This window comes from Neopsephotus bourkii, unplaced genomic scaffold (assembly GCF_033783945.1).
Source record: "Neopsephotus bourkii isolate Nb327-2 ecotype Australia unplaced genomic scaffold, CSIRO-AGI_Nbou_v1 NB_144, whole genome shotgun sequence".
Classification (NCBI taxonomy): domain Eukaryota; kingdom Metazoa; phylum Chordata; class Aves; order Psittaciformes; family Psittacidae; genus Neopsephotus; species Neopsephotus bourkii.
The window spans coordinates 1,375,164-1,389,945 of record NW_026900661.1 but is presented as its reverse complement, the minus strand read 5'-3'; the positions used below and the strand labels follow the sequence as shown (position 1 = coordinate 1,389,945).

General features: G+C 37.2%; 1 protein-coding gene across 9 annotated transcripts in view; it reads left to right on the top strand.

Moving 5' to 3' along the window:
* SORCS2 (sortilin related VPS10 domain containing receptor 2) overlaps window positions 1-14,782 on the top strand; it is a 545,361-nt gene that overhangs the window by 434,696 nt on the left and 95,883 nt on the right. For all 9 annotated transcript variants that reach the window (XM_061369718.1, XM_061369703.1, XM_061369709.1 and 6 more), the window contains 2 exons: window positions 863-1,027; window positions 5,142-5,215. In XM_061369718.1, the coding sequence (XP_061225702.1) occupies window positions 863-1,027; window positions 5,142-5,215 (239 nt within the window). The remainder of the gene's footprint in view (window positions 1-862; window positions 1,028-5,141; window positions 5,216-14,782) is intronic.

Here is a 14,782-nt window from a genome sequence, read left to right as displayed (position 1 = left end):
ATAGAGCCCAGCTGGGCTTTGAAAATCCGTGTTTTGTTTCTAGGTTACCAACTGGGTCTGTTTGATCTGGAAGGACAATAAAAAAATGGATCCTCACATTGGCATTTTTAGAGTCACGCTATAACGTGTTGGCCGGCTGTAAAATGTAAAGAAGTTGAAAAGAGTAAATTCTATTTAAATTGGGGGTGGGGGGAATTTTTTTGTTGCTGAAAGCCTGACACAAAGTTCACACAAGGAGACATCTCAAGCTATTACTATGTTTGAGTTAAGGCACTGTTTGGGCCTGAAAAGGAAATACAAGCAATTGATTGGCATATTTTTCTGCATCAAAGTGAATTGTCTTTCTCCAAAGTGTGTCAGCATGAGGAGAATGATGAAGCAGTGGAGAGATGTTATGAACTAGTTCTTTTTCCTGCGTGATTCTTCTGATGTAACTGTAGCAGTGATTATTTTTGCATTTAGTATTTATAAAGGCAGCCTTACTAGGTAAGGTATTTATATGGGTATGTTTAAAAGAGTCATTACTAGTATTATTTCTTTATTTGTTAGTCTGGAGACTAACATGACTTCATGAGCCTTGCACAAGGACCAAAATCTAAGGCAGTCATTTTGAGTAGAGATGGGGAGCGTGATCAGTTTGCTGTGATTTGCAAGAGAAGTTATAGAACTTAACATTCACATGTCTGAGGGAAGAGTAATAGGATCTTGCAGTCCTTAACCCTTACATGCTTTCAGTTTCTCGTCCACATAATTTTGATAGGTAAGGCATGAACAAAATCTGATATTTGCACAAGAAAAACAAGGCTGTGTTGTTATGAAGAAAACAGTCTTCTGACTGTATGTTGTCATTCTTGTCTTTTAGATAATTCTTGTAAGTTCTTCCCATAATGACCGTGACCAAAGCCTTTTCATAAGCATGGATGAAGGAGCCAGTTTCCAGAAGCAACCCATTACTTTCTTTGTGGAAACTCTCCTTTTTCACCCAAAAGAGGAAGACAAAGTACTTGCTTATACCAAGGATGGCAAGGTAAGGCTTGAAGATACTGCATTTGTTTGAAATTTAGGAATTATTTAGATAAGGGGATGCAAAACAGTTTTGATATGCTGCTTAGTGTTGGGTTTTATGAAATATCAGTTGTCCAGAAGGAAATCATGTCTTGGCTTTGAGATTTATTTAGATATTGATTGTCTTCATGTCCAAATGCTTGTTTATAATGTAATTTCAATCTTAGTGGTTTTGGCTGATACGGATATTGGTAATACTTCTCCTCCTGCTTAATATTGTTAAATAGTACTTCTGAAATGTGCTCCTCCCTAGAAAGTGACCATAAGCAATTTCCCTGTAATTTATAGTGTAGTAGAAAGTTAATGAAGCTGAAATAGTGCCTCCAAAGGCCGTTCATGGAATGTAAAAGTAATATAAAACAAACCGCACAGTAGTACAGCAGAGGAGTATTTGAGGAATCAGTGAGTCTGTAGAAATGTAAAATAATTCTCTCTCCTATGAGGTATTTCTGCTGCTTTCAGATTCAGGAGTTAGCATGTTTGTAAATTTTAACCATTTTCCAGATTTCTTCTGGTAAAATTGTAGTTATTTTCCTGGCAGGGTTAGGTTAAGCACGAATGAGTGTGCGCAGTCTGCGTACAGTTCATCTTTTTTCTCACAGTGTCAAAACTGCAGCTGTAAAGTCACCGTATTCTGGTGCTGACCATGGTCTTGACTCACCTCCATTGTTGCTCCTGTTTTAAACTGAAATTAGTAGCCCATTTTAATCCTTGTCAGACTTCACAGAGTGTGCATATTTTGGTGGTGAGGTTAGTCAGAGACAGTTGCTCATGCTGCAGCCAAATATTACACCATTTTCAGTGATTTTATATCAAGTCATCCTTTAGGATGTTTTTTGGGATATGTAAGTTAATAGCCCATCCCAAAGCAATTCAAGTTTACAGGCATTTGCAAATAAAGATAAAACTAGAATAAAATATTTACCAAACCTGACTCAGTCACAAATTACATTAAATATTTTACTTAGCAGTTTCAACTTGAAATCCTAACACAATTAAAAATACATTGGATGCAGGTTATGTAAACAAAATACTTCAGGGAAGCCTGAAGTTACAAAAAGCCTATATTATGACAACATTTTTTATTTCAGTTTGAATTTTGCTTCTAATGATATATATAACTCCTGAATTCTGTATAGTTACAGAATGGCAGAATCTTAAGTATGAGTTGAAAGAACTGTACCAAAGAAGTTGACCAGCCCACAGCAAGTGATTAGAAATATTTGCCAGGAAAGAGGAGGCAAAAGCACAAAGTGAAGCATTTGCTTTGGCTTTTTTGATGACTTATGCATATTAAAGAGATTTTCAGGAATTTTATGTTTTTATAATCTTCCAAAAGGAGTGATGCTGTTATTTGCCAAACTTAAAATGTGATTGGACAAAAGAAACCCTGCAAAATAGTCAGTAAAGGATAGATCTGCAGGAGTAGCAGGAAGGGTTAGGTAATCTGCTGGACATTAGAAGGGGTCAGTCACAAAGATTTACTGGACAAGTCTTACAGCTTTACGTAAGATGTGTAGGAATGAAGGATGCCTTTAGTGATAACTGAGTCAGTAACCTGCTTACATTTTGTCTAAGATCTAACGTAGTTGGCCTTAGAAGGGAGAAGGAAGATGAAGGGATGTTGGCAAAGGAAAAGTTGAAAATCAGAACTGTAACTTTACATGAGAAAAGGTCACTGTACTAAAATTAGTGGTCTTGAGAGTGTTGATCTGAATTTGGCCTAGAGAGATTGTATAGTCTAGAGTTTTGTGTTAAGTAACTTTACCTTCGCTGGAAGAAAGTCGTATCAGGATGTACCACAATCTAAAACTCAGGGGAAGCCATTACCTCCTGATACTCAAATGATTTCTTACAGAGGCACTTTTGAGAATACAAGGAGTACAGGATCACATCCTTCATAAATAGCAGTCAGCAAGGGTTCTCTGTCTACTGGAGTCTCACAGCCTTTCTCACAACTTCTGATTTGATTTAGGGCTTATTTTATGCTGCAAAATATTCATTTGGAACCCTAGATTTTGTTTAAATAAACCTGTAGCCTCTAGCTGACACTGTGAATGAATGCAAATCCAGTCATTATGGTTGGATTAATCTATTTGCTGCCTCAAATCTATATTCCCTTTTTCTGATTTCCTCAGTTATAATGAATAACAGTCAGCCGTTCACTGAGTCTATTTAAATGCTTCTACGTTATTTTTAAAACTCAACAAGGATGCAGTAGATTTTAATTGTTCATTTGGAAGCTGAAAGGATGACAAAATGGCAAAACAGAGAAAAGCATTTTCAGGTTTTTTTAAAATCACACATTTATTACATGGGTGATAATAAACAGAAATGTGAGATCTAATAGATTTGTTTACTGAAGCCTGAGATGTTAGCTGTATACTAATATAACTGTTTTCACCTCATACCTAATTTCGTTTAGTAGTTTTACCACATTTATCTGTTAACACCCAAAACACTTATGGGTATTTCTTTTTAATTACAGGAAGTTGAATGTGTGCATGTTAGTTACACGTTATTTTTTATTAATTTCCAGTACTGCATTAGTTAAACCTTCCTCTAAGTTAGAATATATATATTAGTCCTACTTCACTCTCTCTTACAGTAAGCTTGCATGGGCTTCTCTCTGCACAAAAGCAAACTGTTCATTCATAAGCTCCCAGACTTCAGTCTTAAATGCGTGTGAGGGGAAGTAATTTGAGCTCTGCATCCCCATCATTAAAGCATTTAGTTCTGAGGGCGAAAACCTTTTGATCCCTGATCACTTCTGTCTATGCATTGACTGGGTGAATGCTAAAGTAAGCAACCTGAGTCCTGATTACTTTCTTACTCAAACTGTGGTCTACCTGCTTTAACTGTATGCACAATGGAGCAAAACCCAGTCGTTGTGAAGTGCAGAGTAACTGGGAAATACTGGTTTATCTCCAATTCAAATTTTAGTAAATTTAACCTTAGAGTTAATGGTAAGCTACCTCAGCCTTTATCTTTACATATAAATATTGCCAGTTTTCTGTAGTAATGTGGGGGAGGAGTAGTGTTTTGTCATTGAACCTGTAATTTTAAACCAAAAACATTCCTCACTAGTCCTCATAAGACACTTCTCCCCCCCCCCCCCCCAGCAATCGGTGACTGAACTAGTGACTTATTCCCACAGCAAAGAACAGTTTTATTTGCCTTTTTTTTGCCTATTAGATATATTGAGAGAAAACCCATCATGTGTAAATTGGATCAAATAAGAAATGCATGCAAACAGCAGGGGGCTTTAAGTCTGTCTTTTTAGAAGTTTGATATTTCCTATTTTAACTAAAGGAAACATATTATGAAGGCAAATGGTGAAGGACAAAGATTTTTAATAGCTGTTTTATATTCCTCTTTATTTTGTGGGAAAACAGCTTTCATCTCCATTGTGCATGGATATCCATCCATGTCATTAGCATTTGGTTAGAAGGAAGTTTGAGCTTCCTCCTCCTCCAGGCCATCTTCTGCATCACTGTTGAGTGACCATTTCTCAACAGGTCACAAATTGGTATCCTTGATGCAAGCGCTCAAGTGTCTCTCTCATCAAATCTCTTAAACATTTCTCTAATATCTTTTTGGTCCTATTTTAGCAGATTTTGAAATCCATTGACTTTCTAGTTTACATGTGTTTGTTGGAATTAAGGCTTGAAGCATAAAGGAAGCATTTGTGCTTGTTTGGTCAGTGAATGGGAGAAGGGAGAAGGAAGGTGTAACTTTTTGTGTAACCATGCTGAGGTAAGAATCTCAAAATTAAGACTTAAATCTCAAAAAAAAAATGTAAGACTTGAGGTGAACTGTGAATTGTTTTCATGGGAAACAAGAAGACATTGTCACTGAGTTTTGTTCATTCTAGATTATATTTAAAACAAATATTCTCCATGAAAGGTTATTACTCTGAAAAACGTCATGGAGAGTTCCTGGTAATTCTTTGTTTGTTTTTTTGGTCTTTCTTATTGGTGTAAAGTCTGTCATTTTAACAGTGACATAAGACTTGCCTCAGAAGATGTACAACATTAACAGTTGCCTATCATCTTTTTTCCTTCTCTCTTTTGTAGGTTTATGCATCCATTGACTTGGGGAAAAAATGGATTCTTCTGCAGGAAAGAGTTTCAAAAGATCATATTTTTTGGTATGAAGTCTTTTATTTTGCAAATAAAAAAATGTATTTCATTCTAATCAAGAAAGATGTTTTCAGACATGCTGATGGGGAGTGTGAGCCTTGGAGTCTTTTGCAGATTATGTCAGCATTGCTGCATCCGCTATTGCAAATTCCTACTCATGCCAGTGATCATACAGAGTGTCAGCACATATAAGGGTTATAGGTCTGGATCTGTGGAGCCCAAGATTTAAAGAGGGCTATAATGTCCAGTGAAATTGCTTTTCATTTTACTGGTGGAATTGATCTTTGGAAAGGAGAGCAGTGTTTTTGTAGCGGAAAGTCCATAACATTTTTTTTTAAGAGAGGTTGAATCAGACCTATTAACTGGAGCCATATATAAACTTACACTATTAAGGAAATTGATGAAACATATGACTTTATCGAGTACACATACATCAAATTATTTCACTTTCAGCTCAAACATTTTTCAGTCTCTCAAGATGTTTAAGAAGTGTTTTAGGCAAGTTGACAAAATGTTTGAGGAGTAGATCAGTGTCTTTTATATGAATTAAATGAATTTGAAAAATGTGTAACTTTTTCAATACCAAAATTAACCTTTTCATAGTGTTTTACTTAATTTTATATTTTAATATTGTCAGTTTGCATGCTCAACATTTATCTAATTTCTATAGAAAATACAGAGAATTCCCCCTTTCACTTTTTAGTTCAGTGTTTAAGTATGGACTGTGCAGAACTGTATCATTACCAATTTTTTATTATTTTTTTTTTATTACAGGATTAGTCATAATATGCTAGACACTTTCTGTCCCTAAATGACTTTTGGTTTTAGTTTTAGAATGACTCTAATCCATGTCAGTTGTGTACAGTATAATTAGCCATGAGTCTGTGAAGCCATATCTGGCTTTTAGCAATATTTTTGTGGTGTGCTAATGGTGTCGCCAATATTGAAATGGATATACCTGATCTTGGCTGCAAGATTTACGATGTGTTCATGCTGTGATCATCCTTGTTCTTCAAGTATTTGTTTGCTCGTGAGTTGAAATAGATACTCATTCTGGCCGTACTCAGGGAAAGCTAAAACCAACAAAACCCAAAACTGCTTAAACTGCTGATGAGCTTTTACAGTACCTACAGAAACATTGGGCACTATCCTAAAATAGAACTGAGGAAGTCCAAAGGTGTGCTGGCACGTGTGCTGATGCTGATGCTGGGCAGGGGGGGAGGTTGTGACCGAGGGCAGGGACACATCGAGATGTTAAACCCTGTTAGAAAGAGCTAGGAGCAAAAGACCTAACCTGCCATGGTGCCCTGTTGGTGTAATTATCCTTGGACATATCAAGGGCCTCTTTTTCAGTCAGCAACCTACTTATTGTCCATACTTTTAGAAAACCAGCCTGCAGTTGCTTTGTAGGAACACCTATTTGATTTACTCCAGTTTGTTTCAAACTTTTCTGCTGAGATACTTGGGTCAGCCTGACACTTTCTTCTTACTTCTGCAAAATACAGCCTCATTGAAGAAGTTATTTCTACACAGCAGCTAGAGTTTCACAGACGGTGCAGTCTGCAGGTCTCTTAACTGTCACATGGAAGAGTATAATCATTTAGAGGTAGCGCAGTAGGTCAGAAGTGTCATGTCTCTCTTAAACCCGATTTTTCCTTAGCAAGTTTATACAAGGTGTAAATCAGGAGGGCATGTGGCTCTCGGGTTTTAATCAATAAAAAAAACTTCATATGCATTAAGTCTGACAACCATCAAAGTCACTAGAACAGTGGAAGCCTCTCTCTTGCAGACTTAATTTAATGGTGTTTTTCTTATCTGAGTCTCTGTATGTGTAGCGCACTTAAATAATGAAAAATGCAACATACCACTGAAATATGTGTCATTTTTTCTCCTACTCAATCTGTCAATGTTTTTTGTATTATTAAAGACAGAAAGTGCATGTTCAATGCTAAGTCTATTTTGCTGTGTTTCAGTACCTTTATGTGTTTCAGTATTCCTTATATCATTCAGACACAATCAGGGGAGTGTCCTGGAGCTTTGATAGGAATAACTGCCATGTAGTATTTCAAAGACATGGTTGTTCATAAAAATCACATTCCTCTCAGATAAGAATAATAAATCCTAACAGTCTGTACATTTATAACCTTTAGAAATCTTTGATATTTTCTAGGCTTTTGTTTTGCCATTTTCTATATATAGACCATTCTGATTTCTCTCAAGAACTGTATCAGCCAGCAGCAGCAATGATTTGCGAGTAGATTGGTGCCTCCTCAGTACCTGATGATCCTTCTCTTAGGCTTCCTTAGACGTAAAGCTATATAAATATACATAAATATTTCTTACTTCCATCATATGGGACATTGCAATATACAAAGAATCTGCTGTGAGTGGAGATGTGTCCAACCATGTGAGTTGGACATGGTCTTCCAGTAGAAATTTGTTTGTCATTACATGAAACTTTCCACTACTTTAAGGCCTTCATCACCCAAGTAATCCAAGTGCTAGGCAGAAACAAATACTTGTGTAGTTTTCAACAGCTGTAAGAATATGGGCTTTGTCATACCTTGACTTTTAGGACACTAAGTCCAGTATTATCTTCTTGACAATATATAGCACCTGATGTGTTAAAGATTAGTGAAATGAATTCAAATTTTGCATCTCGCTATAAATGAGGGTATCTTGCTGATGCTGGTTGTTCCAAGAATGTTTTACTGGACAGACCTTTAGCAGATGTTTCTTACTTGATTTCAGTTGACTGAGGTTGGTAGTGCAGCCTAAGATTTTTATTTCAGCCTGGTAACTACAAATATTGTCAGCCATAATATTTTCCTGTGCTTTGTAAAAACATTTTTTCCAGTGCCTCCAGCAACAGCAGCCAGATCTTCATGCAGTTCCCAAAGAAGCATTATTTTTACTCAATGAAAATGTAAATGCAATTAATTTAATGGAATGTCTTATGTATTTATATTAAGAGAAGTTCAGTAGGGACTGAGTATTTTAAACTGTTTATGTTAAGATCTTATACTGTAGATTTATAAGCAATATATTTAAAACATCTTCGAGGCTTTATTTGTTTTTCAAGTGTTCTGGACCATCCCTTAAGTATCTTTGCAGATTTAATGTATGGAATAGGGTCTTTCATGGAAAGGTCATTGGTATCAGTGGAAAGTGTATACTGCCATCTCTTGTTTTAGGAACACAGAATACTTTCTTCCCATCTGTGATATAGTGTGGCATTTTCTTACCCCCTCCCAGCCATTTTCCCAATTTGTTTCATTTATTCTTTTGGAGAGGAAAGTTGACTAATCCTTCATAGCAGTTTGTCTTCTCTTACCATCTTAGGAGGCAAAACAGACTTCCTAGAGAGATGGTTGATGCTCCAAGTCTGTCAGTGTTTGAGGTGAATGGACAATGCCCTTAATAACATGCTGTAACTTTTGGTCAGCCCTGAAGTGGTCAGACAGTTGAACTAGATGATTGTTGTAAATCCCCTCCAACTGAAACTATTCTATTATATTCTAAAAACAAACAAACAAAGGAGCTGTAAGGCTGCAGATAGATTTAAATGTAATTGCAAACCAGCTACATTATAGAATTTTGTTTAGTTTTATTTGATTGATTTGTCATTTGTGTTGAAAAAAAATATATAGGAAAAATTACTGTTCAGGAAATACAGAAATACTGAAGAGAAATAGTTCATTAAAAATCTTTGTTGATATTTCAAAGAAAAATTAGGAAATATAGATTTCATGATTAATAAAATTAATCCTAAATCATGCTAATTAAAAAAATAATTTTTTAATCAACATTTAGAAAATAAATCTGTTATTTCTGTATAAATACTAGCTAAGATTCAAATCCTTTTTTTTATTTTTATTGTGGAAACCTTTAATTTTGAGTAAATTATTTTGCTTTAAAACTAAGAAACTTTGATTACCATGATTTCGATTACAGTTCTGCTTCTGCATACAAACTGTAACTGGCCATGCAGCATTGCCCCAATGTGATGATTTCTGTTCAAGTGATATTATAGTACCCATCCTTTATGAGTACTTTTTCCAGTTCTAGGTGTATTTACAGGAGGGAATGCAGAAATATAAGACATAGCACAGCCAAACATTAAAAAAATAAACACCACATGGTATGTAATTGGTTTTATATATCAATCCCATTTTTAAAAAAGAGTGATGAATTATGTGGTAATCCTTGAGGCCAAGAGTAGTGCAGTTTGGCATTCCTCTGGCTTTGCTGATATTCTTCACAATCCCCAAGGTTTTTATGCCATCTAAGTTCCTTCCAATTGCTCAAAATAGTAATACATAAGTGAAGAATAGTTTATGAATCAGCTGTCTACACCATCACGAATATACCCCAGGACGGTGAGTCATGAATCACTAATTAGCAGAGAATTAAGCCCAGCACATTTCCTTTATGATTCTGTCTAGAGTATTAGAAATACTTTATTCCTGACTTTGCTAGGGTATGGAATCCTGTACTGTAGGTTATCTATTACTCTGAGTTTTAGCTATAGGTTCTCCATTTCCATGAGAGGTGAGAACAGAAAAATAAAAAATGACAAGTTTATTTGGGTAGAGCAGTTGTTCTCAGGGGACCAAAGTTCTGTTCTCATCATGAAATCCCATACGAGTAATCAATCACAGCTGTACCCGTTAATGTCAAGTGTAGTGGGTTCCTGGCTATTCAAGTGTCAGATGAAAGAGGAGATTTCAGCAATGTTATGCCCTGAAGGAGAAAGAAATGCAAAGAGGATTTCATTGAGCCTTTAACATTGGATTTTTTGTGAAAGGTTCTTGTGTGGGAAGCCAAGAATCTGTGTGGGCAATCATTCTTACACTGGGATGGTATTTGTTCTGTTTCTATCTGTGTGGTGATGCATATGACTGTATTGGGTTTGCATGGCAAGATATGGTAGTGGGAGTGTTCAGGGCTTCTGTGAGAAGAGACTGTCGAACAGAGCCAGTTCCAGTTGGCTCCAAGACAGACCCATCTCTGTCCAAAGGTGAGCCCATGAGCCACACTGGGATGCCTCTATGCTAAAATATTTAAGAAGGGGTGAAAAAGCTGTGCAACAGCTTCTGGGAGAGAGGAGTGAGAATATGTGAAAAACAGCCGTGCAGACCCCCAGGTGTGTGAAGAAAGAGGGCAGGAGGTACTCCAGGATCCAGAGCAGGGATTTGTCTGCAGCCTGTAGTGCAGCCCATGGTGAGGCAGGCTGTCCCCTGCAGCCAATGGAGGTCCACGGTGGAGTAGATATCCACCTGCAGCCTGTGGAGGACCTCAGAGCACTTAGATGTGCCCTGAAGGAGGCTCTGATCTTGTGGAAAACCCACGCTGGAGCAGACTTTTGCACAATGAGTGGTTTAGCGTCACTCAAAGACTGACCAGGAAACATATTAGCAGGAGCAGTTTTACTGTGATTTATAAAGGCACAACTAAACAGAATTTGATGGCAAGGTTCACTCTATTATGTATTACATGGATGAAGCATATAAAGACAAATTGAGGTAAAATTGAGCTAAAGATGATTGTATCAGAGACTGAAGGCACAAAGGGTAAAGGACACCCTTCTGTTTAGTCACGATGTTCAGAACAGACCCCTTGCTTTCTAAACTGACAGAGCCTAGCTGGATCTAGTCTGAGACTTGGTCAGTTGTATTCATGTAGAAGGTTACAAGTGTCATTCAGCAGCAGTTTAAAGTTTTAAGCTGGATCTTAAGTGTGTCGCTAGAATTTACTATGACTGCTATGACAGTCTATGCATGCATACACACATACAAAGACACATAAAAGTATACGTATTAAAAATTCCCCTTGAATAGGTGAAATATTTGTGTTTGATTTCTCAGTGGGTGAAGGCTGAATGTTGAGGAGTGGGATATTCATGATGGAGAAATTCGTGAAGGACTGTCTTCCATGGGTGGGATCCCATGTTGGGGCAGGGGAAGAACACAAGGAGGAGGGAGCGGCAGAGGCAATGCATGATGAACTGACTGCCACCCCCATTCCCTATTCCCCTGTGCTGCTGTGGAGAGTGGAGAAAAAGAAGGAGTGAAGTTGAGCCTGGGAAAAAGGGAGGCGTGGGGGAAGGTGATGTTTTTAGTTTGGTTTTCATTTCTTGGTATCTTACTCTGTTATTTATTGGCAGTAAATTTAATTGATCTTCCCCAAGTCAAGTCTCTTTCACCTCTGATGGCAATCGGTGAGCAATTTTCCTGTGCTTATTTCAACCCAGGAGCTTTTCTTCATCATATTTTCTCCCCCTGTCCTGTTAAGTGGGGAGTGATAGAGCAGCTTGCTGGGTACCTGGTGGCCAGCCAAGGTCAACTCACAGCAATGACAAACACTCCAGCTCTGTTTGGATAAACGTGGCAGGAAAAAAGCATTTAAGCACAGGGAGGAAATAAGTAGCAGCACATGCAGGCTGTGTACGCTATGACATTGACTGAATCACTGAAGGCGGGTCTTTCAAAGCAGATGCAAAGATTGCAAGGCCTGAAGCACAATCAGTCTCAAGCTTATATGAATCAAATCATAGTTTTGTCTCCCTCAGTTACCAGGTTGTCAATACCATTTTAAACTACTCAGAGAAAACATTTGCGTGCTTTTGCCTTGCTTTCTAAGCAAAGCAGTGCTCTTCAGTCAATTGCTAGAAATCAGCCAATATAAACTGGGAATTTGTTACCTTCTGTATAAACTTAATATTCAGAGATTATGAGAGGGGCAAATTGAGGAGACTGTCAAGTATTCAGGTGGCTTTTGATTGGAGGCTCCTGCACATCAGTGACCAGGTTTCAGATGTCCTGTTTGAAGGTGTCTCTTCATTATTATGCATCAAAGTGAACTACATCAAATATTTAACAAAGAAAGGGATCCATTGGAAGTAGAGAAAATACGTGTCCATGGCAGGCTGTACTTGATTAAATGTTTGCAGGCAACTGTTCCCCTACAAAACAGGCTTGGGCTACTAAAAACAAAGAAAAAAGTTGCCTGCTTGAAGTAAAATCAAACCATTATTGCTATGTAAGGGACTGATGCTTATGATTCAGATTTTGAGATGTGAAGTGTTAGATGTCAGTGGTAATTTTTGTTCATGTATGTTACATAAATATCTAATTTCAGTGAAGTATTGGTTTTAATACTGCGTGCAATTAGAGTTAGAAAGTACTGGGGCAGTTTGTGAAGACAGTTGAATAAAATTGAAAATATTGACATAATGGCAAAGGTCACATAAGTAGATTTTTTAACATGAAAATTCTAAATTAGTAGAATTTTAGTATGGTTATTTAAAAATATAAAATACCTAATGGTCATATCATAGAGTGTACATATATACACAGACTAAGGCAGATGCAGAGGGGCTTGTTAGCCCCCTCCATTGCACCATTTTCATGCTGATATAACGCTGTTAAGGAATTACCTGGTGAGCGCTAATGCAGAGACTTTAAGGTCATACAACAGATAATATTACAGAAGAATCTCCCTTAATTCCAAAAAAGTATAAACATAATAAAGGGCTCTAGTGTCCTTCAGGAGACAAAATTCAGGCCTGAATGGAAACAAAGATGCCTTGATTTCTTCTGCTTCTCATTGTGTTTTATTAGATACATCTTTCTGACATAAACATGCGCAAACACTGCACTGGGGCTGAGGCAGTTTCACCTCTGCACCACCAAAAGGGGCTATTTTGCCGCTTTTCTTCCACAGAATTGGAGCACAACTGCTGGCACAATCCCTTGATTTAAGTAAGAGAAAACTAATCCCTCCAAATAGTTCTAAGATTACATTCTGCAGGACTAGTTTTCCCAAAAGGCTCAACATGGTGTCAGACAAGCATCAGGGAGATAATAGAACTTGTGTTCACAAGAAAGGAAAGGAGCATATTGAGGCTGCCTATATTTACACTACCCTACAATCAAGTTGGGCTATTTTAATTCTGAAGTGTTGTAACCATGCTGTTACGTGATCTGTAGTGCTGGCGTATTGCACTTACTTTAAGCAGCATGGTATATTTGGTCAAGAGATATTTCTTTTCCTAGAGGAAGAATTCTCTGATCTTAAAGTTAGTCTGAATTACATTGGAAATGTTAATGTTTGAATGTAAAACACTAAACCAGCCTAAACCAGAAGATCCTAAATTCAGTGGCCAGACCTCCTTTACTGAGGTAAAACAAAGAAAGAAAGAAATAGTCCCAGACTGCTGAGATATGAACATTTTCATTGCAAGCTACTGTGAGAAGTCAGGGAATTCTAACCAAGCCAAACCAAAAACCTTGCTGAAATTAAATAAAAATAGTTCCTGAGAAAGTTCTTATTCTACTGGGGGAGGAAGTCAATGCTGAAATGTCACCTACAAAGGAAGAAACTTAGATTATCAGGGTCCATTGAGTGTGTGCTTTATAAGACAGAATAAGTCCTATCCTAAAGCCAGCTGAAAAACAGTCAATTGTGATTGTGAATGGATGTGTGGGCACAATCCTCACACTGGTATAATGTGTTTATGTTGTGGTAGTAGTAAGTTTGTAAATGAAAATGCATTAAAAAATTGTCTTAGATTTCTCCCTCAACATGAAAAAAAACCAGATAATTGAGCCTTCCTTTCAAGTGGATCATTTCCTGTATATGTTTCTGTATGTGCATTGTTTGCTTTTCATTTTAAGAAAACTATACTGCATGGTTAGAGGGACCTAGACTGTGTTTTGTCTACGTAGTGCCATATGACTTTTGCCTTGGTTCATGATTTGCACACAAGTGAAATAACAGTATTGCTTTAAGTACTGTTTGCAGAGGAGTCCACTGAAATGAGTAAATTAGTTTATTCTTCAGGGATATAGCTTCAAGTTCTCTGCATTTCTTATATACTTTTCTAAAGATTTTCTTAATAGGCATAATAGATGGGGGGGGTTATCAATAAAAATAGAAAGGTCTATTCCTAAGTGCTTGTAAAGCTGTGTAAAGGGACTTTGAAGTTTGGAAACTCTGCTCTATAGCTGGTATTCAAAAGTAGACTATTAGGGTGTAACGTCTTCAGTGAGCAAACAAGATTCTCTTCTGTTACTAGAGTAGTGAAAAACACAAAGCATGTTTTTGAAATAACCTGCTTACTTAATTTTTGCCTTTCAGAATGGATAAACTCTGCACTTAAAGGGTGCATCTCAGATGTTACATTTGTCTAAAGTTAGAGATCTACAGGTATAGCTTAATGATCATTTCTTTTGCAGCCTTATGGCTTACATCTTTAAATTAGAGACTTCCTAATGCTGCGGCCTGGCAGGTTCAATTGGACAGCTGAGGTGGTGAAAGAGAAGCAATACTAGGGACACAGAATGGGGTGGCTTAATCTGGCAGAGCAACAAGAAATGCTTGTCAAACTGCAGCATGAAGCTGTTGTACTAAATGTTTATGGTCAATGGACACTGCAAGAGGTGATCCAGCTGGTTTAGGAATAGAGGACTTACCTTTTGGAACTGTTCTCATGGTTAATAAAAGGTAGTTTTAAAAGGGAGGGGTAGGAGAAATGTCTGAACTTCAGGGGCAAAGAGGTATTACTTTTTCCC